We start from the raw sequence: 22,005 nt of genomic DNA on the forward strand, positions 1-22,005 counted from the left end.
TGGTACAGTGCGATTCATGTATTGTCCCTCTTTCCCTCTCCCCTCCTGGGGACTGGGAGTGCTTCCAGACTCCTGTTGGCTCATCCGTGCTCCAGTTCCTGACCGTCTACCTTGCCTTTGCTCCCGCTCTACACCTGGCTGTGGATCCTGCCTCTGGCTCATCTCTGGCTCGTCTCTGCCCTGTACCTGACCGAGTCCCTCGTCTCTGCTCCTGCTCCTACACCTGGATGTGGTTCCTGTCTCCGGCTCGACTCGCGCCTTTGACTGTCCCCCTAACCACAGCTGGATGAAGCTCGTCTGCTGGACTTTATATATGTAGTTGTAGATTTAGATAAGTTAATTCTTCTCTAAGAGTTCTGGTAAATCGCCTGTCTGTCCTGGGGGAGGATCCCTCCTTCATGTGGGCACCCCTGAGGTTTCTTCGTTTTTTCCGGAATCCGTTTTTTTGGGAGTTTTTCCTTACCGCGAAGGGGGGTCTAAGGGCAGGGATGCCAGTATAGCTCAGTCAGTTTGTAAGTTCATTTTAGTATTTTCCTATTGAACTCTTTGTATTCGTGATCCTTTTGAGTTCATGTTTTACTTTGAAGCCCATCGAGACGACTGTTGTTGTGATTTTGGGCTATACAAATAAAATTGAATTTAATTGAATTGAATTGATAAGGTAGGGTCTATAGGACATCGCTGATAAGGTAGGTACTATAGGATATCGCTGATCAGGTAGGTACTATAGGATATCGCTGATCAGGTAGGTACTATAGGACGTCAGTGATAAGGTAGGGACTTTGGGACATCGCTGATAAGGTAGGTACTATAGGACATTTCTGATAAGGTAGGTACTATAGGACATTTCTGATAAGGTAAGTACTATAGGACATCGCTGATAAGGTATGGACTATGGGACATCGCTGATTTGATGATGCTGTTTGATTTTTTGATGTTTGAGGTTTTTTTAAATGCGTCTTCAATGTCCACACACCAACAGAATTTTTACGAGTAGCCCCGAGCATATCCAGTATAATAACGCCATCATTTGATTGAAAATGATGGACAGACATATGGGTTAAGACACAAGGGCTTTCTAATGTCAAGTTAGACAAATTCCTCATCATTTAAATTTCTTTTGTCAACCTACAACATAGGTACCTATTTCAGTGAGTCAAGTGGGCAAACTATGATGTAGTCTAAACCAACATAGTCACCATTCAATCAGCAATGTCCCACAGTACCTACTTTTTCTGGTTTCTCTTAAAAAAGAAAAAAAAAGAAAAACTCTGAAAACTTTTCAACATTTCATTTTAATTTATAGAAAAAAAAATTTCTCAAAGTGTTTTTTTTTTTTGTTTTTTTTTACGGAAACAGGAAAAGGTAGGTAGCATGGGACATCCTGATTTGATGATGTTACTCCATCCTTCTAGCCAAGTTATTTGACATTAAGCAATATTGGATATGCATTGCACTTAAATCTTTTATTAGTGTGTGGACATGAAAGACACATTAAAACAAACCAAAAAACAAACAAACAAAACATTAAAACTCAAATTTCATCATCCAATCAGCATCGTCCCATGATACCAACCTTTTCTTGTGTCTTATTGTGTTTTGTTGTTTAACATTTCAGTTTGATTTCTGGAAATTACTTTTGTTTTCTGAAACTTTTTTTTTAATTTAGTTGAAATTTTTTTTTGTTGTATTTTGATTTGGAATGTTGTTTTGATTTATAAAATTTAATGATTTTTTTTATTATTCGTTTTGCTTTATTAAATGTCGCTGTGATCTTTGAATTTCTTTGCATTAAGTACATTTTCATCAAAAAAACAAATGTTTACGTTTTTGTGGCTTTGACAGTTAAAAAGTTCCCTCTGAGAACAACATCTGGAGTAATTTCAGTGATACTTATGACAGTAGTAAGTTTATAGAACGAATGTTAGCAACTAGAGGTTTCTTAGAAAAATCCAGATTTTTCTCAATAAATTCCCAATGAGGACAGGATTTAGAGGTAGCACGCTACCACTGCAGCTAAAACAGACAACTGTTCAATGATACATGGACATCTTAAATAGTTTTAGATCTTTAAAAGCATATCTTAAAGACAATGGATAGTAGCTATCTGTAAATTTGAAAAAAGACAGTGTGACTATTAAAGAATTGTATTCCAAAAAAAATAAAAATAATAAAAACTCATAATTTTGAGCAAAAACGAAGAAAAAAAACTTAAAACTGCAATCCAGCATTTTTAAAAGCACCACATCTATTTTGGTTTTAAAACATTGGTGAGCTAAAGTTCATAATTACGTCATCTGAAACGGAAAAGTGCTCCGCTGGGAATTTAATTGGCTGTCTTCCCGTATAGCACTGTCGTTCTGGATTGCAGCATTAAGAGTTATTAGCTTTTGCCACAACTTCAGCATGCCTGAAGGTCTACCCTTGATTTCAATACGTTTTACATATAAGAATAGATATACACTACGCTATTTTATACATGTTAGGTAACATAAACATTTAACTTTTGTATCATTTATCTTGAAATAATGTCTTTAAAAGGCAAAAGGTTAAATCCTATGAATCAGAAAATCTGTTATGTAGATATGGTTCTGACTAACATTCAGTTAACTATCACTGTTTATTAATTTATCACTTAACTACAAAAAAGGACATTTATTATACAAAGTTTACAGGTTTTTGTATTGGCGTTACTTTTGGGCCCTGTTGCAAACTGTAAGGCGGTCAAATCCTATGCACATATACTACATATCCCTGCTTCTTTATGTTCTGTTGTTCTCCCTGTCCGTCCTCTGATGTCCACTTATTTCTTCAACTAAACCTCATGCTGTATAATGCAAAAGACTGAATGCCACGCTCTTCGCAAAAAAGATGGAAGAGTTAGCGGGTTGGACAAAAAAAAGAGGCCTTACAATAAGAAAGTCGAGTCTAAAAGTTGTTTTGTAAATTAGAATATCAGCATTTTCAAAGGACATGTTAAACTTTCGTACATCTGTGTTCTAGAAACATAACACAAACAGTTAATACACTAGTTGATATATTTTAGGTATGTAAATGCACATTTTTATATGATTAGAGTCATCACAGTTCCTCATTTCCACATTTCAAACCAGTGTTACAAAGGGGGTAAGGCAAAGGTTTTATCATTTCTAGCAATAATTTTATGATTCTCTAGTTAAACATGGGTTGAAATTTTAAATTTCTTTCCCATTCTAAAAAAAAGGGTGGTATTTTTATTACTAAATCTCATAAGCAAAAAAGGTTTGGGAATAGGAAAAAAAAATACCTAAAAGTAAAGGCATTGTGTTTCAATGTTTGTTTTGTCTCATACATCAACTCAAAGTGACTAATTCACAACTGTTAGGGGAAATGAAAAAAAGAAAAACTTAACAAACTTTATTTAAGTAAAATAGCTTATTTAATGTGCATTACAAAAAAGTAATTTAAATATCTTTTTTCCCTAAATTGCTATGAATTCTTTAAAATTATTTTAAGGCTGCATTCACACTGTTTGGTCTACACATAGACCCGTCTCGTTTAGCAAGTGCCTAAAGCTGTCTACTCCATGTATATGATTCCTTTAGTTTCATTGCATTTTAGCTATATAGGCAAAAAAAAAAAAAAAAAATTAAATATTTTTCCGCACTATAAGGCGCACCTAAAAACTTTAATTTCTTTTCAAAAAAACAGTGAACTTTACAATCTGGTTGTGCTAGGTTGGTAGTTAGCGTGGTCACAGTAACAATTTTTTGGAGGTATCACTATGTATTTTTACAAAATGCAAACAACATTAGGTGTTATTGGGAACATGCTAACATTTCTAACATGTAGTGGTGTCGAACTGAGTTTTCATTGCACGTTACTGACAAGATTAGGAGTTAGCCTAGTCACAGTAACAATTATTTTAGCTGTATCAGTCTGTTTTTTATTTTTGTTTTTTTTTACAAGATGCAAACAAAGTTAGGTATTATTGGGAATATGCTAACGCAGCTAACGTGTAGCAGTGGTGGACAATATTTTTTGTGTTACTAACAAGGTTGGGAGTTAGCATAATCACAGTAACGTTTGTTTTAGCTGCATCAGTCTGTTTTTAGGGTTGCAAACAAGGATGGGTATTATTGTGAATTTGCTAATGCAGGTAACATGTAGCGTTATTAAACTGTGTTGTTTTACTAACAAGGTTAAAAGCTAGGGCAGTCACAGTAATGTTTGTTTTAGCGGTACCAGTCTGGTTTTTTTTTTTTTTTATAGCATTTAAGGTTAGGTGTTATTGTTATTGAATATAGAACCCAATGCATTGTGTCGGAACATTTAATAAAAAAAATGTATTTAAATGTAATTTTTTGATAAACCATCAACATTTTTACCTTCAAAAGACTGTGGACTCAAGTTATCGTCACAAAAAGCTCATTTTAATTCGATTTTAACTTCGTGAAATCAATGACGTCATATCCACCATTAAAAAAAAAGTAGTGAGCATGGTGTCCGAGTTGCTTTTAAAATTCACGGCACTACATAGTGCCGCACTATATCATTTTTTAGCAGTTAGGGGTTAGGGTGGGAATACGGACACAACCTTTGTTTTTACACGTGTTACTAATAAAGACAGAAAGTAGGGTAGTGTAGCTAACGTGTCGCATGTTACAAACAAGTTCTAGAACTACTGTAAACCCAGTTAATAGAGTCTGGCTGACTGATGGATTTATCGTTGACCCTTTTGTCTTGCTTAGTGTGCCTTATAGTTTGGTGCAAACAAGTTCGAAACTAGACCATTTATTGACGCTCGCACTATAACTTGGTGCGCCCTACAGTGTGAAAAACACAGTGATGCTGTATTTTGAATTTTAAAAAACTGCCTACAGCCCAATCCAAAAGAAGTGCTACGTACTAAAAAGAATAGACTTGAATGTATGGTGTAGTAATCACGTGAAGACACTCCTTCATTGTTACTGGCCAATTCTCTTTGTGTTTTCTGTGTTTGTTTGTTTTTTGTTTTTCTTTTTGCTTTGTTTCTTGTTAAAGCTTGTTCTAGGAAAACAGTGCCCCCAAACAAGCAGTTGTTACTGCATGATGTTTTCGTCCTACCTAAGCGGTACAGTGTAAAACCAAACCAAAGGAAACTACCTTTTATTTAGCATTTTCTGTTCAATTAAACAGAGTCTTGATGTTGAAAGAAACTTCAAATTTATCTTGGAAACTTTTTACTGCATTTAGTAAGAACAGCTTAACAAATTTACAGCATTAATACTGACTTCTGCTAAAAAATCTGGGTGCCGTTTGATATAAACTAGTATTCCTCTTTGTATCACTGCTTTGAATTGCTAAGTATACTTAGAATATAATTTGTTACAATAAAAAAGAATTCGACTAAAATAATTAATAAATGTTGAGTTTTAAAATAATTAGCTATTTAATACATTGAAAGTCTAAACTGTGCAAAGGAAAAAATAAACGAGATGATAAGGATTTTGTGTGAAGCAACTCATAGTAGGACTTGTATATCGAATTGCAAAACTTACAGAATCTCTATATTAAACTAAACATTGTTTAATTGTTTCATTGTCGTCCAATAATCAAAGAGAAAACAGGTCTTTGTTTGGATTCTGCATGGCAAAATCATTGATGGCGCATCTTGTAACAACAGGTTGTTGGGAGTGTTGCCATGATGGATAACTGTGTTTGTTACAAGCTGGATGGTAAAATCTCACTCCATCTTCCTGCTTTTGTTTTAACACCCGGTTTTACATTCTGCTGTACAGTTTCAAAATGTCAGTAGGTACACTATTGCCATTATTGTGGCACTGGCTTATATTTCAGTCAATATGTGCAAAGAAATCCCCACACATATTGGTCCTCACATCAGGATGATTGTCAAGGTTGGGTTGAGGCTAAATTTTTAAATTGTGCATGTGTTTGTTCTTGTTCTCGATGTTGTTGTGACATGATGCATCCAGGTGTCCTTTGCAGAGCTCTGTCTTGATTGGGGTTTTTCCTTAAGGAACATCTGAATCAGCCCTCTTACACTTGAGTGACCATCATGAACTCTGGTCACTTTGGAGCTGACAGTCAGGATCCTGGGTGGCCCCCATAGCCCTGGCTGATAGACTGAACAGAAGAAAAGAGACAGTAAATAACACAGATTTCAACTAAAACTTGACTAAAACCTACAACAAAGTATTAGGGCCTCTGTAAGATTTAAAAAAAAGATAAATATATGAGAAAGAAGTGAAAATGTACAAGAATAAAGTCATAAAATTAAGTCAAAATTTTACAAAAAATAAAGTAATTTCAAATGTTAAAGGTTGAGAGATTACGAGATTAAAGTTGTAAAAATTGTTAGATAAAAGTTTATTCAGATCTACCACCGCTTATTAACGATTTCTGGTTCCAACATGGTGGTGCCAGTATCGCGAAAAAATGGCGACCGAATGGACTTGATTTGGTTAGAACTGGAAGTAAGCCATTTTCTAACGGTGGCGTCACACTCACTCGGTCCAGTTCTCGTATACAGTCAGTGAGTTACACCTACACATTTTAAACAACAATGAATGCATTGCTCCAAAATATTATTCAGTATGTCAGCAGAACAATAAAGACACAGGTTTAATGAGGCAACTGCACACAAAACATTAAAGAAATAAAAGAAACCAGCACTGTCTATTCACTCTTGGCCAAATTTAGGTAGTGATGCATGCCAAAGTATTAAACCAGAAAAATGGAATTTATAACTCGTGTATTAGATTTATAATTTAGATATTTGACAGTTTTGCAGAAAAGCTTACAAATCTGCATTTTTTCCCCCCAAAAAGTTATATTTTTTCACATTTTTCTTTGGAACATACTTAAACTTATTAATTAAATTTTTAAAGAGATTAGGTTTCTTTTATTAGGTTTTAAATATTACTGTATTAAAAGCATTCTCCTAATTTCAAAGAATATCATTTTTTGAATTTCTAATTCACAGAACAATTTTTTTAACAAACTGAACAGCAGTAATTCAAAGGTACTTTTTCTTTTTTACCATAAATACTTTGGTAGGACTGTAAAAGAAAGCTTTTATACTACTTTTACAGAGCAATAAGTAAATAAATGACTTAATTTGTATGTTTATCTGGCATTCGAACCAATCTCACAGCAGAAACATTTCTATATCTAGATGACATTTTGTCTATCTATGAGAACACCTGCGTCACAATTCAGCCCACGAGCTGTATTCATGGAGCAAAATTACTCTGATGAGTCACTGTCCTATATAGTCAAGTTTTTAATGCAAATAATCTCCAAACTGGCTTTGAAATCTAGCAGTTTCTTTAAATAGATGCATCAGTTTGATCTCCATAAACCCGCTCTTGATGTTTTCATGATCAGGACTATCTATCTACTCCTGGGGTGTTAGTGGTGAAATGTTGTGGCATTGAGAAATGGGATTAGGTGACGCCAACACCAAACTTCTCTTTGGCGAATGTTCTAAATATGATGCAAAAATGAAGCAAAGTGATTTAGAACATGTCTGGTTTAGGAAGTAAGGATGATAAAAGATGTAGACACAGGCACAAACCTGGTCTGTGAGGATTCGAGGCTGAATATCAGGAATGGCACCCCCTCTCAGCTCATCCTCCACAGCCAGGAGTCTGACAACAGGAAAATAAGAACAAACAAAACCGGATGAGAAAAGGAGAATTAAAAACCCGGTGCTCTTCAGATTTGCTGTAGGATTCTGCGGCCATATGGTGATATTAAGATCTTGAGATGTTTGTGTGCACAATCAGTTCTCCTCAGAGCTGTGCAGGGCTGAATCTGAGCTTCCTTCAGATTCAGCTGTTGAGAAGCAGGGGATGAGGAATGAGTGCTGGAGATGCTGGAGTGTTCACATTTTTGAATAGAATTTTGATATTGATCAAACTCAGTCAAAGTTCAAAGCCCGCTGTGTCTCCCTCTCCCCCCGCGGCAGGTGCTGCGATGCGTGCCGCCACCTCTCCTCTTCCTGGCGGCTCACCCCCCTCATCGGCCTCTTCCCCTCACGCAACAGGTGTGCACCAACTCCCGCTTGTCCTGCTGCGACGGGCCCGCTCACTCCAAGGGGACCCCCCTGGCTCCTTTGTCGTGGGAACCTCAATGGTCAAGCATGTCCGCGTTAACAGGAGCCGCATTTCCTGTCACCTAGGCGAACTCGTCCATGACATTGCCAACTCTGCCCACCAGCTTGCCCATCACAACCCCCCCCCCCCCCCCCCGTTCACACTATAATTGTCCACGCAGGAGTGAATGACCTTAAGCTTCAGAAATCTGAGACCCTCAAGAAGGACTTCATCACTCTCATCCACTCCATCAAGCAGCTGGACAAACAGTGCATCATCTCCGGTCCGCTTCCATCTCCCCGCTTTGGAGACATTAAATTCAGCCGTCTGCGACAACTTCACATCTGGCTTAAAGGACACTGCATTTCTAATAATATTCCATATGTTGATCATTTCACCACCGTCTTCAATCGACCAAATCTCTTTAAACCAGACGGCATCCACCCAAACCAAACAGGATCTCAACTTCTATCCATGAACATTGAAGTCACACTCCGCTCTGCTAAACTGCTCACTGACTGACTGGACCACCACCAGAATCCACCCTCAGTTAAAACCACATCTATCCCACAACACATCACAGTTCGCATAACAAGCAGATTTCATAAACACCCCCGGCTCAGACCCACCAGCTCCACAGTCAGATATCTCAATCACATTCACACATCACTGGACAACAAAGATGAATCAATCCACACACAGCCTTAAAGTTTGCTGTTTTAAACATTCGCTCTCTTTCAAATAAATCTTTTATTGTGAATGAGCTCATTTTAGAAAACAACATAGATTGCCTTTTTTTAACTGGGACCTGGCTGGGTACTGACGCTCCTGTTGTTCTCACTAAAGCTTCCCCACTAGATTTTAACTTTTTATTTTCTATTAGGGGAGATAAAAAAGGCGGTGGCACTGCATCGATTGCTTGTGACTCATTTGCAACAAAAACAATTACGCTAAATAGCTACTCCTCATTTGAGCATTATGATTTTCTTTTAACAGCCCGCCTATTTTATGTGTTACTGTTTACAGACCACCAAAGCCACCTTCAGATTTTTTATCATTTATACACTGTAAACATAGTAGAGTTCTAATAACTGGGGATTTTAACCTACACGTGGATAAAGATAGTCATGCATATGTAAATTAGTTTCTTAACCTTTTGCATTGCATGGATTTTACACAGCATGTCACACAGCCTACCCACAGCAGGGGGCCCACTCTAGACTTGGTCATAACCCATGGTCTGTCCTGCAGTGTGTCCTCTGTTGCTGCCATGGCTGTGTCAGAACACTATTGCGTATTTTTTAACATCACATGTTTTACTCGACAGGAAGCTCCAGCGAGAACTGTAAGGACACATTACATTACTCCTGACGTGGCTGCAAATTTTATCAACATTTTACATCAAACTCCCGCTCAGATTTTACCTGCATCAAGTGGTTTTTATGGTTGAACATTTTAACAACAAACTGCAGTCAGCCATTGATGCTGTAGCTCCAATTAAAACCAAAACGGTGAAAACTAAAGCTACAGCACCCTGAAAAAAACAAATCGATCAGAGCCATGTAACGCCAGTCCAGGAAAGAGGAGAGGAGGTGGAGAAAAAAAAAATTAATTCAAAGAAAAGCAAATGATGTACAACCAGCAATAAAAAAAACCTCCACTTCTCAAACTTAATCTTACTAAACAAAAACGACCCTAAATTTCTCTTCAAAACAATAGACACTAACCAAATGAAATTCTCAGAGGTCCTCCATTGCACCATCAGATGCTACATGTGTGACTTTGGCAGACCACTTCAGGAGTAAAATCAATGCTATTAGGTCTAGTCTTTTAACTCAAAAATGTGTTGATTTTAATGAATCTATAGCATTGTATTCATCGGAGGAAACACTGGAAAGTGTTGTCCTGGTTGACGCCATGGCACTTGGCAGAGTTCTCTCCCAGTTAAAGCCAACCACCTGCCTTTCAGACCCAATCCCCACATCCTTGTTGAAAACCTTTTATGACTTTTTTGAGTCTGAGCTTTTAAATTTAGTAAATTGCTCTCTTCAGACGGATGTCTTTCCTGCTGCCTTTAAAACGGCAGTGGTGAGGCCTCATTTGAAGAAGACCAATTTAGATCCAAACAACTATAACAATTATTGTCCAGTATCCAACTTACCATTTTTAAGTTAAATGATTGAAAAAACTGTTTTAATCCAATTCACTGAGTTTTTAAATAGAAATAACATCTTTGAAATACAGCAGTCTGGTTTTAGGACAAACAACAGCTCAGAGACGGTCCTTGTCAAAATAGTTAATGACATTAGATGTAACCAAGACCCTCAGAAACTTTTAGTCCTGGTACTACAGGATCTGACTGCTGCATTTGACAGTATTTTACTCAAAAGAAGCTACTACCAGAGATTTGGGCATCTCTGGTAGTGTGATGAAGTGGTTTTATTCCTGTTAGGAGTGATTAGAAACAGAATAGTTAGAAACTCCCTTTTACATTTTATTAAACTAACTTTTACCTTTTATTACATTAATGGCTTAACCTCGATTTACTATGTATTATCATCTCAAAATTATATTACACTCCAAACAGAACACAACCAAGACTATTGTCTCGCAAACATTCCTTTAACATCCTCCCTTTTCATCTTTGTGTGTTCTGGTGTATGCGTTCTGGCAAATGTCTCTGATAACCTCAGAGAGATCTGACACTTTAGGTGCTCTGACCTTCGAGCATCTAGCCTGCAACAGTCTGTGGGTGTGTTTTTCACACCATGATCCATCGAATGAGGTTCTGAATATGCAAATGCAAGGTATATATGCCAGGCCTTTTGCTGAACCCCTTTGTTCAGACTTTGAATGTACCTTGTTCATCTGTCTGTAACCCTGCGTACAAATCTGTGGTCTTTGTGCGGAGTAAATCTACAAAAGATAAGTTTTGTCTCTGAGTCGTTATTCATTATTTCTGTGTGTAAGAAACTGACGGGGTTACGAACTAACACAAATACAGTCCTTTCTAGAGAATCCAGTTTCTTCACAATTCCTAACTCACAGATCGAATATTTTATGTAAGTATAGATACATGCTCCTCAATGATTAGTGAAATCAATTGTGGGGTCCCCCAAGGTTCAATTTTAGGCTCAATACTTTTTAATCTATACATGCTGCCACTTGGGGACGTCATCAGAAGGCATGGCATTTGTTTTCACAGCTACATTGATGACACTCAACTCATCGCTTTGTCTCCTGATGACTAAGAGTCACTCAATAAACTCTAAAAAAAGAATTTTAGACATTAAGTCATGGATGGCTGAGAACTTCTCACAGCTCAACCAGGACAAAACAGATGTTTAAGTGATCGGCTCTGAAGACAAAAGAGAGATTGTTTTGTCTAAATTAAAAAATTACAAAACTTCTCAGTGTGTGAGAAACCTGGGTGTTACTTTTGACTCTGAGATGAATTCTATCCCACAAATTAAAAATATAAGAAAAACAGGATTATATCATCTTAAAAACATTGCCAGAGTCCGCCCATTTCTCTCTCTTGCCAGCAAAGAGGTGCAAATGCATGCTTCTATTCCAGCAGACTACATTATTTTAATGCCCTGCTCTCTGGTCTCCCCAGAAGAAGGATATCAAACCTTCAACCTCTGCAAAATTCAGCCGCACGCGTGCTGACAAGGACCAGGGGGCGGGAACACATTCCGATTTTAAAATGGCTGCATTGGCTCCCTGTGCAATTCAGAATTGATTTTAAAGTTCTTTTATATTGGTTTATAAATGTTTTATGGTCTTGGGCCTTCATATTTATCTGATGTGATTTTTAAGTATGAGCCCTCGCAAACCCAGAGATCCTCTGATAAAGGCCTTTTGGTTATACCAAAAGTTAGAACAAAAACATACGGCGAGGCCTCATTCAGTTTTTAGTGCTTATCTGAGTTTGTTTAATTAAGCTTTTATTTTTGGAAAATATGAAACTCACTTAAACATCAAGCTCTGACTATAAAACAGGATTTCTTTGTAGAACCTCAGAACATGTTTGTGTCCGAATTCCCACCCCAACTCCTAACTACTAAAAACTACGTAGAGCCCTGGATTTTAAAAGCAATTCGGACACCATGTAACGCAATGCATTGTGGTTTATATTCGCAGATCTAGTAAGCATCAATGCACACTGGTTTTTTGCTCATACTTCTGGGAAATTTCCAGGGCACTGGATTTTGGAGTTGTAGATTTGGACAGCACTACAAAATGGTGAACGCACCATATAGTGCACAATGTAGGGGTTAGGGTGGGAATTTTGACACAGCCAAAGTCTAAACTGGTCCGATCGGCACGTGTCCTAGTGAACAAAAGGTATGTATTTTTCACGTTCCTAAATCTGCCAGTCAAAAATTTCTAACTGTTCAGTTACCCATAAAACATGACCTAAAATTGCTACGTAAGCAAGTTAACAAAGTTTTTTGTAACCGACTTTGATACGTTGATACTGTGAAATTCCCAGACTCCAAACCTATATAAAAAATCTTCAAATGAAGAACTAAAAATGTATCCAGAAATTCTGTGAACAAAAATCATAATCATGTGTATTCTCCAAATACATATAATTATAATTTTGCGGACCATTATAAACCCTGATTATTAATCTTTGATGTAAAAAAAATAGCAAGAATAATTTCTTTATGTTAAAGAAATTGTTTATCCAATAAAATGTGTTTTCATGCATCTGCCTTTCATTTAACTTAATATTTTGAATATTTGAACAACCTATTTTACTTAATTATAAACTGTAAATACTATTTAACATTCAACCTTTTTTCAGCAGTGAACTTTTTTCTATGTCCTTTGCTTTGTTAACTGCTTATGCTGCTGTGGAACACTGAAATGGAATTTACGGTTATCCCGGGCAACATTTGTTAGGTTAATACTCTAATTTTACAATTACCGAGGTTTACATGAATATTTAAGATGATCACATTAAATGCTGTGGTGTAAGTAATTGGCAAATGCTGATGAATAAATAATTTAGCGTCACGAGTTGCAAAGCTAATGAAAAAAGATTTATGCATCCACAATGACATTAAAAACAAATGATGTTATACCACTTAGTTAAAAATGAAAGAAAAATACAAATTTTGTGTTAATTATTCCTTTCCGAAAAATAAACACAATAATCATTGTCATCATTTTAAAAACACTGCTTTACTATCCAAATATAGATAAAGACTTTTTTACTTTTTTACCGGAAGGCATTGTCACACAACCACTGTGTGCATTTATTTTCCATATTGCACGGATGAAAATTGGTCTTACGTGGAGAAAGTTGTGGTCTTTATGTGACGTTTTCATACATCTATCACGAATGAACCACATTAAAATCCCGAAAGAAGGATGACTAAACCACGCAAAGAACTCATAAATCAACATAGATCATAAACCCTGCATTATTATTATTGTGCTGCTAATATGTACTTCGTTAGTGATATGTGCGTCAATTTACGTAATTTGAACATGATGTGTGCTCGGTTTATGCGACATAAAAGTTATACATCGGTGGTAGATATGTGTTACACATACGTAGAACAGTAGTAAGAAGCCACAAATTTGCATATGCATGTCGAAAAAATCACACAAAATTGAGATTTATGTAACAGTTGTGTATAAATTACATAAAAGTAGGGGTGTATCACCAAGAGTATGGTGATACGATACGTATCCCGATACGCGTCCCACGTTAAAATTACATATCGCTATAATGTACCAGAACACGTTTTGAATATTAATATGTGTTAAAAAAAAACAGAATAAATGTCCCTTAACCACTAAGGTTCTAAAAGTATGATTGAGGAAATCTGTTTGTTTCAACATTGTTTAGTGTAGCTTCTCCAGTACCTTTTAAACGGTTAAGTAGCCTGAACGGTCCTTGAACAGGTGCTTCCAAAATGAAGAGGGGAAGAGAACAATTCTTTCCAGAAACATGAAAGTGTGATGATGAGGCAGCATGACAGGATGAAGGAGACGCTTTGATGTGGTTAAGATGCTGTATTGACATGACAGTCTGCACTGCAGCTGCAGCTCCGCTTTCTCACACGCAGAAGTAAACACGGATTTCACCGCTCATCGCCACGATGTTGGCCTTTTTTCAGAGCGTTGTACACATCAGTCTAATTGTTACGGCTGGGGCTGTATTTGGTTTGGTTTTGTTCTGTTTATTCTGCCTTTTGTGTATTTGATTTGTATCAGAGTGGGACTTCTGTGTTTTTGTGGATCTTTGTGTGTGTATGTCCATGTCTGATTATTTGCAGGTGTGGTGCATAAAGGTGTGGCTCCCATTGGACCCAAACTGATGGAGGCAGCCTTCAAAAGCCCCATGTGGACCTCCAGTCTGTGAGTAGGGAGCTTGGCTGCAGCCGGTCTCCACTGCAGCTTGGCCCTCTTCTCCATTTTGTTTTGTAGTTCCTCATTTGTTTTAGTTTGTGTGTTGCACTTAGTAATACTTTGTGTTTAGGCCCACTCTGTAGTTGTGTGTGGTCTAATTTTGTTTAAGTGAAGCTGTAGGGGTGAACTGCCATTTTCTTTAGTAGGTGTTTTCTCCTGTTTATGTTAGTGCAGGGAGATTAGAGTTTGTCTTTGTTTTCCCTTTTCCTTTGGTTCAGGTAAGAAAACAGATTTCAGTTAGGTGGGGTTTTGTTTCTGATTTTGGCCTTGGTTCACCCTGAAGTCTTTTTGCTTCACTTTTAGTTATTTATGGAAGCGATTGTGTAGCATAATTAAAAATAAAAGTCAATACCAGAAATGCTTTTTCATTTTCAAAATGAAGCATTTTTTGACTCTAAATTAAAATGAAAAAGCAATCGACCAAGATGCTTTTTCATGTACTACCTCAACACCGCTTATTCTGTCACTTAATTAAAATGAAAAAGAAAATGGTATTTGAAATTTCATTTTCTAAAAGTTCTCTGGTAAATGTGTAGCAAAATTCATTTAGAAATGTCTAATTTGACAATTAAAATGGATTAACAGAAATGCTTTTTAATTTTGAAAATGTAACTGCATCAAATGACTCAAAATTAAAATGAAAAATCAATACTTCAAAAGGATTTTTCATTTTCTTCTTTAACATGGCTCATTCTGTGACATAATTAAAGCGAAAATGCAAAGAAGGGATTGCATTTGCATTTTCACATCCACCCCGCAAAAACTGTAGCAATATTCACTACCAGTCAGCATTTCCAGGGGGAGGCGGGGCGGTGCAAAGTGCAGTAACACGGAATAAAAGCCTTCATGGGATATTCACTATATTTTTGGTTCATTATGTCAATTGTTAGAGGCAGAAAAAAATGCCACACACACAACCACTCTGTGTTTTTTCCACGTATGAAATTTTGGTATTTTAGCCATATGTGCGTGATATACATAATTCATAAGTGTTTCTTGCGTTCCTCATTCATCGATGTGTGCAGACGACCGTCGAGGGTTTCAGTCGACAGGAATTCAGTTTTGAGCTGTTGAAGATTTTGGGTCGAGGTTTCACACATTTTTTTAACACTTATGTCTGCCACCGATCTACCACCGATGTATAACCTTTATATCGCATATACGACCCACCTAAATAATTAATAAATAATATGTATGTGTATATTATTTTTGTCTTAATATGTGCATAGTATTTTGCAATTATAATTCATGCTCAGTATGTATGACAGTAAAAAAATTATTATATTTTATAGCTTATAGATATTATAAAACATTATGTATAAATAAAGAAGCTGCTTGGTATTATAATTAATATTTATGAGGACTAGGGGGTGAGTTTATGTAAGTTTATACTTCTTCTCACTCTTTTTCAAATATGTACGATCACCTGAGGCCGACGCCGGGACGATCACCTGAGGCCGACGCCGGGACGATCACCTGAGGCCGACGCCGCGACGATCACCTGGGGCCGACGCCGCGACGATCACCTGGGGCCGACGCCGCGACGATCACCTGGGGCCGACGCCGGGACGATCACCTGAGGCAGATGCCGCGATCATAAAGTCGCGGTTCACCCTTGCAGCCGCTGTTGAAGCTGGTGTGAAGCATCGCTGAGCGGAAGAACAAGGAGTGTTCCTGAAGATTCATCTTCAGAGAAAGATTCATCCTTCCCAGAGTCTGTCTGTTTTCACCTGACCATGGCGGTTTCTTCAGCTTGTCAAAACTGTTGCTGTGATCAAATGAATGAAACCGTCACCAAGTTCAAGGATGAATTAGTAAAACTTGCTGATGCCCTCACTGAAAAAGAGACCCTTCTCTCCAGTGCCTATCAGCTTGCTGCAAAGCAATCGCAGGTGATCACCAGGTTAACCGTCGCACAGGACACTCTTACATTGGACCCCGAGTGTGTCCGGACTTCCTCCTGCTCCACACCGAGAGACCATCCATCCTGGGCAGAGGTAGTTGTTCGGGGCCCAAAAAGATCCCAGTCGAGGCCGACACCGCCATCAACACCTCCAAAGCTCCCCCTCTCTAACCGGTTCACCATTCTGGGAAACGATGACGCTGATGCTGGGGATGGGCTAGGACCATCTCTCACCACACCAGTATGGTTGCCCGGGGGAGTGAAATGCTCCCCCACAATTGTGAATGGTGCAGACAACCCTGCTGCAGTTTCCTTCACTGGGGCCCGTGCGAGGAAGCGAACCCCGGAAGCGGCTCAGACCCGGCGGTCGCTGCGCGGAGAAGCAGCTTCCGCTAATCGGAGGATAAAACTCCTCCGGGACGCGGTGACTGAGCGGTGCATCGGCCACGACCCACCACAATCTGGGCAACCCTGCAACCGCCCCACAGCCACACGAGCAGCACTGAGATCAGCAGAAGAGCGGGAGGGCTCTGCACCTGTCGAGTCCCACTCTCCCCCACCTCGTCCACTCTTCACCCCAACAGCCTTGATCATCGGAGACTCCATCACCAGAAATATAAGATTCATCAACGCAGTCACCAGATGTTTTCCAGGAGCAGAAGTGATGGACATTCTCCTAAAACTCATAGACCTTCTGCTCTCTCTTCCATCCACCATCATCCGGATTATTGTTCACGTTGGGACTGATGACACCACGCTGCAGCAGTCAGAAGTAACAAAACGTGATTTTCTGGATCTTTTTCACTTCTTAAACACTGGGAAAACTGTCTTTATTTCTGGACCCATCCCCACACTCTCCCGAGGATCCACTAGAGTCAGCAGGATCCTTTCCTTTAACACCAGGCTGCAGTCTGCCTCTCGCAAGTTCAGCTTTGGTTTTATTGACAATTTTAATCTTTTTTGGAACCGCCCCTCTTTTTATCGACCTGACGGTCTTCACCCCAGCTCTCTCGGAACCAATATTTTAACTGCTAACATCCAACACACTGTGCATTGTTTGAGAGAAGACTGACTATCAACTTTCAATACTTTCAATTTTATTTTAATTAATATTTGCATATTTTACCTGTTTTCATATTTTAACTATTTTATTTCATTACTTCTACATTTTAGACTGTTTACGAGTGTTTTCTCACCCTTGGCCGGGGTGATAGTGTTCGGGCTCCAAGAGATTCTGGCCATGCTTGTCCTCTGGCATCTCTTGTTCCGACTACCCGGGCTGCCGGGCCTGGTGTGCCCATGTTTGGTCCTCTGGGACTGGGGGTTGGGGGTCTCTGGGGCGTTGGGTGCTGGGGATGAGTTGTGCTTGTGTTGCTTAGATGCTGACACCCCGGCAACAGGAGGACAGGGCGGACAGCGCCTTCTGGGTTCTCTTTTCTTAAGCTCTGTCATTTCTCTTTTACTTGTGCTTGTTTTTGGGTATTTTATTATGAAGGGGTTATTTAGTGATTTTATTTCATATGTGGGGTTTCTTTTTATTGTATTCTTGTTGGTTTTTTATGGAAAGCATCTTGACCTGTCTGTTTGACATGAAAGTTGCTTTGTAATTAAAATTAATTTGAATTTGAATTGTTGTATAATTCATATTCATATTTTTTTTCTGCTTGTGTTTATAATAATGTTTTTTCTTTCTTTTTTTCCCCGAGTGAACGTTTTTCTTTATTTTCTCTTTTTTTAAATATGTGTTTTTTTAATATTTGAAATAAACTTGTTTCTTTTCCATTCCTATCACATTAAAATTATGTAATTGACCACAAATCACTAATGAATAGCATATTAGCAGCACGATAATAACACACGGTTCATGCTCTTCGTTGATTAACGTGTTCTTTGTGTGGTTTTTTTTGTGCTTCTTTTGTGGTTTAACATGGGTTTTTTTTGTGATACATGTGTGAAAATTTCACATAAAAACCACAACTTTTCTCACTTTTTCCGCATATGTTCACGTAAGACTAATTCTCATCCATGCAATAAGTGCAGAATGTAAGGAGCGGCTGTGTGACGCAGCCTTTAGCAACTATTGTGGCGCCTGACCCACAAAAAGAAATGATTCTGTGTTGAAACGCCACAAAGGTAAGCAGAGGGCTAAATGGCCCTCTGTTAGCTCTACGGGCTGGACATGAAGGAGGCTGAAATCACCTGTGAATGATGCCTTTGATTTGAGAATCCTTCTCCAACTGCTGCAGCTTTAGGCGGCGCTCGCTGTCCTCCAGGCGGCATTGATACTGCTGGAGGATCTTGCTGGTCTGTTGTTCCTGGGACATAAGTCTCTGCTCATACTCTTCCAGTTTGCGATGTGACATCTTCAGGCGCTCCTTCAGGTTATGAATTTCTTCTTCATATTCTTTAACCTGGGAGAAAAATAACTTCAAATAGTTATGGGTTTACAAAAAAATTATCAGGAGGTTCAGAGCAGCAAAAATAGTGGAAAACATAGTTTTAGAATATAAAATACTTAGAAAAAAAATAACCTGTGTTAGAACATAAAAATCATATTTAAAGACCCCCTCTGATAATCTTTTGATCAATTTTCAAAGTGTTCCCAATCATCTTTAAATATGATTATGCCGTTTTTAGTCAAAATATAAAAACCTGTCATTTTCTATAGGACAAAGTTTCTGCAGAGCGGCAGGAGTTCTCTAGCTAAGTACACAGGGCATTTGACACATGTTGAAGAACACGCTAAACGCAAGTTGTTGGTCACGTGTTTAGCCCGTGGTGTTCACACTGGATAAGCAGTGTCCAGAAGGGTTTCTTCTTCTTCTTCTTCTTTTTCTACTGCTTACTTGCACATGTCCAACACGGACGCTAGTGCGAAATGTTGAAGCATTTTAAATTTGGTGAATCTTGCTCCAGGCTTTTTCTTCCACAGTTCTACTTGGTTAAATGTAAGACTTGCTGAGGGCAGTGTGCACGTAGCTGCTGAGTTGTGGGGAAGCCCCTTGGTGCAGAGCAACCCCACATCTCCTTCTCCGCCCCATTGCTGGGAGTTTGGAGCAGGGCAGATTTTGTCCTGCTTAGTGTACTTTCTACGTCACAAATGTAATCTTTTTCAAACTGATTCTTTTTAATCTGCTCCTGATTCACAACGATTTGAATAAAGAAATACTTAGAAATGCACATTTAGGCTCATTTTTCTTTCCATGTATCCTTCATCATCCGAAAAATGCTACAAAAACATCTTAAAAACACTAGAAACCCTGTTTTCATTGCAGTAGGTCTTTAAAGCACAGCATAACACATTATACACACCCTTTCTAGTCTGGATTCATCCATGCTCTTGGAATACTCTTTGAGCTGCCCCTCACGGTCTGGCCGCAGACTCTCGATGTCAGCAGAGAGGTGTGGCATGTTGGACACCCAGGCGACCGTCCGTTCATTCATGTTCCCCTAAAACAACGATACTAGGTCAAGATTTCAGGTCATTAACTTCCCAAACTGCGTCATTTTCAGCTGGACTCACCTGTTTGTTGGCGACTGGCTTGAGGAGATGCTGCTGTGGAGGCTGCAGCTGTGACTTCTTGCCGCTTTTGGTTGGTGTGTCTGTTGACTCCTCTGCAGCTGCCGCCGGGGCTTGGTTCTCTTTGGCGGCACCGGTCTGGAACGGGAGCCCGGGAGCCGGACTATCCGTCGCCGTCAGCTGCGCGTCCTGCTGAGGCGCCTGCTGTTGGGCCGCCTGCTGACTTGATCGTGATTTTGGCTGGCTACCGCTCATGTTTGTGTCAGAGGCATCAAGGAGGATGTTCCTGCTCTGCGGGCGAACCTTTGGAGGTGTGGCAGTGGCTGCAGTGTTAATAGAACGCTGGGACTTTAAGTGAGGAGCAATCGATGTCTGGCGGACAGGATGGACTGTGGTTGGAGGTGTGGCTAAGGAGGCGGGAGTACCTGTGCCAGTGCCTGTATGAGATGTGACTCCCATCAGATGCTGTTGCTGGAGAGATTCCTGAAAAAATAACAGAGTTAAGGAAAATGATGACCAAAATAATTGTAGAAATTAAGACGTTAATTTAACCATACATCAAAGTTATCTGTTATTTTAACATTTGCACACATGTCCTCAAAAAAACAGTTTATTTTCCAATGAAAAAATTCAAATTCCCTCTGAGACACACAGTTAAAAGTCTGCCAGATGAGAAGTCTGATTAGTAGACAGTGGCCTTAATGTGAAATGTCATAATCCCTGCATAGTTTAAGACCAATATAATATATAATATATATATAATATTTATAATACAGAGATATCCTCCCGATTGTCCTCTGTAGAAGCCATTTCTAAGCCTGAATATCAGGCATACTACTGAATTTGATCCTTTTAGTATCTAAAAACAAACATGATTTAAAAAATATTTAAAAAATATCTACACAACAGATATCTACAGCGAAAAGGTGCATTTTGGGTTTCCCTGTCTAAAACTCTCGCATTCAAGCATCACTATGCACATTTCTAAAATGGTTTTACGTTTAAAAAAAAGCGAGGCCATTTAATGCACTTTGAAAAAACCCAGGCTGAACTTTGACCAATCAGGAAGTCGGGAAAGGATTTGCTAGTGACGTATGGATGGCGGCCTTTTTAGTTTATGAAGTGTCAACTGTTTGAAAATTAATAATAGAGGAGAGATGAATAATTGTAGTTTGTGTCTAGCTGGAATTTTATGACACCAAAGTCTTTCATAGTTTGGGATAGAGCTGTGAATGAAAAGGCCTAGAGCAAGATTCTAGAGGTTTGCTCCACTTTGACATTTCACCTTAAGCCACTTCCAACTGAAGGTGATGGACATGCGCCAGTAAACGGTAGAAAAGGTAAAAGAAGAAGAAGAAGCCCCTGCCTGCTTGTCCAGTGTGAAGGTCATATTCTCAACGCAAGTTCAAGACCACAGCCGGTGCAAACGTAGCCCAATTCTTTTTGATTGACAGCCTGACTTTAAACCCCTGTTGCAGGCCAAACTGTGCTTTTTCTGCCTTTGCAACAAAACCAACAAACCCATTTATGAAAAAACAGAGGTGCAGCGATCTCCTGCCGAAATACCTTAAATGTGGATTCCAATTCAAACCATTGAGTAATGTCTAAAACATTTTGTCAGTGTACTTTGCAAGAGAAAGTGGCAGAAACTCCAATTTGGTGGTGCAAGACATTTTTTTTTCTGCTACTATTGTTTGAGGTCAGCATCGGCTTCATTTGCCACAAAAATAGCGGTGAAATACCTTTTTTTATTTTACTTTTTTCTTTGCTAACTTTTTAGAAACTAAAATCTGACTTGACATTTTGTTGATCAGTCTGCCCACCATCTGTTGCAAGTTTTAACTTCATTACAACCACACATCTATTTTTAGCATTTTGGGATATTATTTCTTTGCACATGAATCACACTGCCGCCTTAAAAGAAAAAAAAAACATGTTTTTAACGATCGATTGAAAAATAGGGTTGATAATTAATTCATAAAACACCGTCCTGATGAAACCATCTGCATTAACAAGCAGGCGAATTGTGACGTTTTTTTTTCCATTAAGGCCCACGCAGCAGGACGGAAATA

General features: G+C 38.6%; 1 protein-coding gene across 11 annotated transcripts in view; it reads right to left on the minus strand.

The window, feature by feature from the left end:
- Positions 1–3,768: 3,768 nt before the first annotated feature.
- LOC101160492 (ras/Rap GTPase-activating protein SynGAP) overlaps positions 3,769–22,005 on the minus strand; it is a 56,750-nt gene continuing 38,513 nt past the window's right edge. For 9 of the 11 annotated variants that reach the window (XM_078954988.1, XM_078954990.1, XM_011480774.4 and 6 more), the window contains 5 exons: positions 19,937–20,416; positions 19,726–19,863; positions 18,613–18,824; positions 7,559–7,631; positions 3,769–6,105 (listed from right to left, as the gene is read on the minus strand). In XM_078954988.1, the coding sequence (XP_078811114.1) occupies positions 6,067–6,105; positions 7,559–7,631; positions 18,613–18,824; positions 19,726–19,863; positions 19,937–20,416 (942 nt within the window). In that variant the 3' untranslated portion in view covers positions 3,769–6,066. The remainder of the gene's footprint in view (positions 6,106–7,558; positions 7,632–18,612; positions 18,825–19,725; positions 19,864–19,936; positions 20,417–22,005) is intronic. The other 2 variants (XM_078954991.1, XM_078954992.1) reach the window with 2 other exon arrangements.

This window comes from Oryzias latipes, chromosome 11 (genome assembly GCF_053564925.1).
Source record: "Oryzias latipes strain Hd-rR chromosome 11, Olatipes_Hd-rR_3.1".
Lineage (NCBI taxonomy): Eukaryota > Metazoa > Chordata > Actinopteri > Beloniformes > Adrianichthyidae > Oryzias > Oryzias latipes.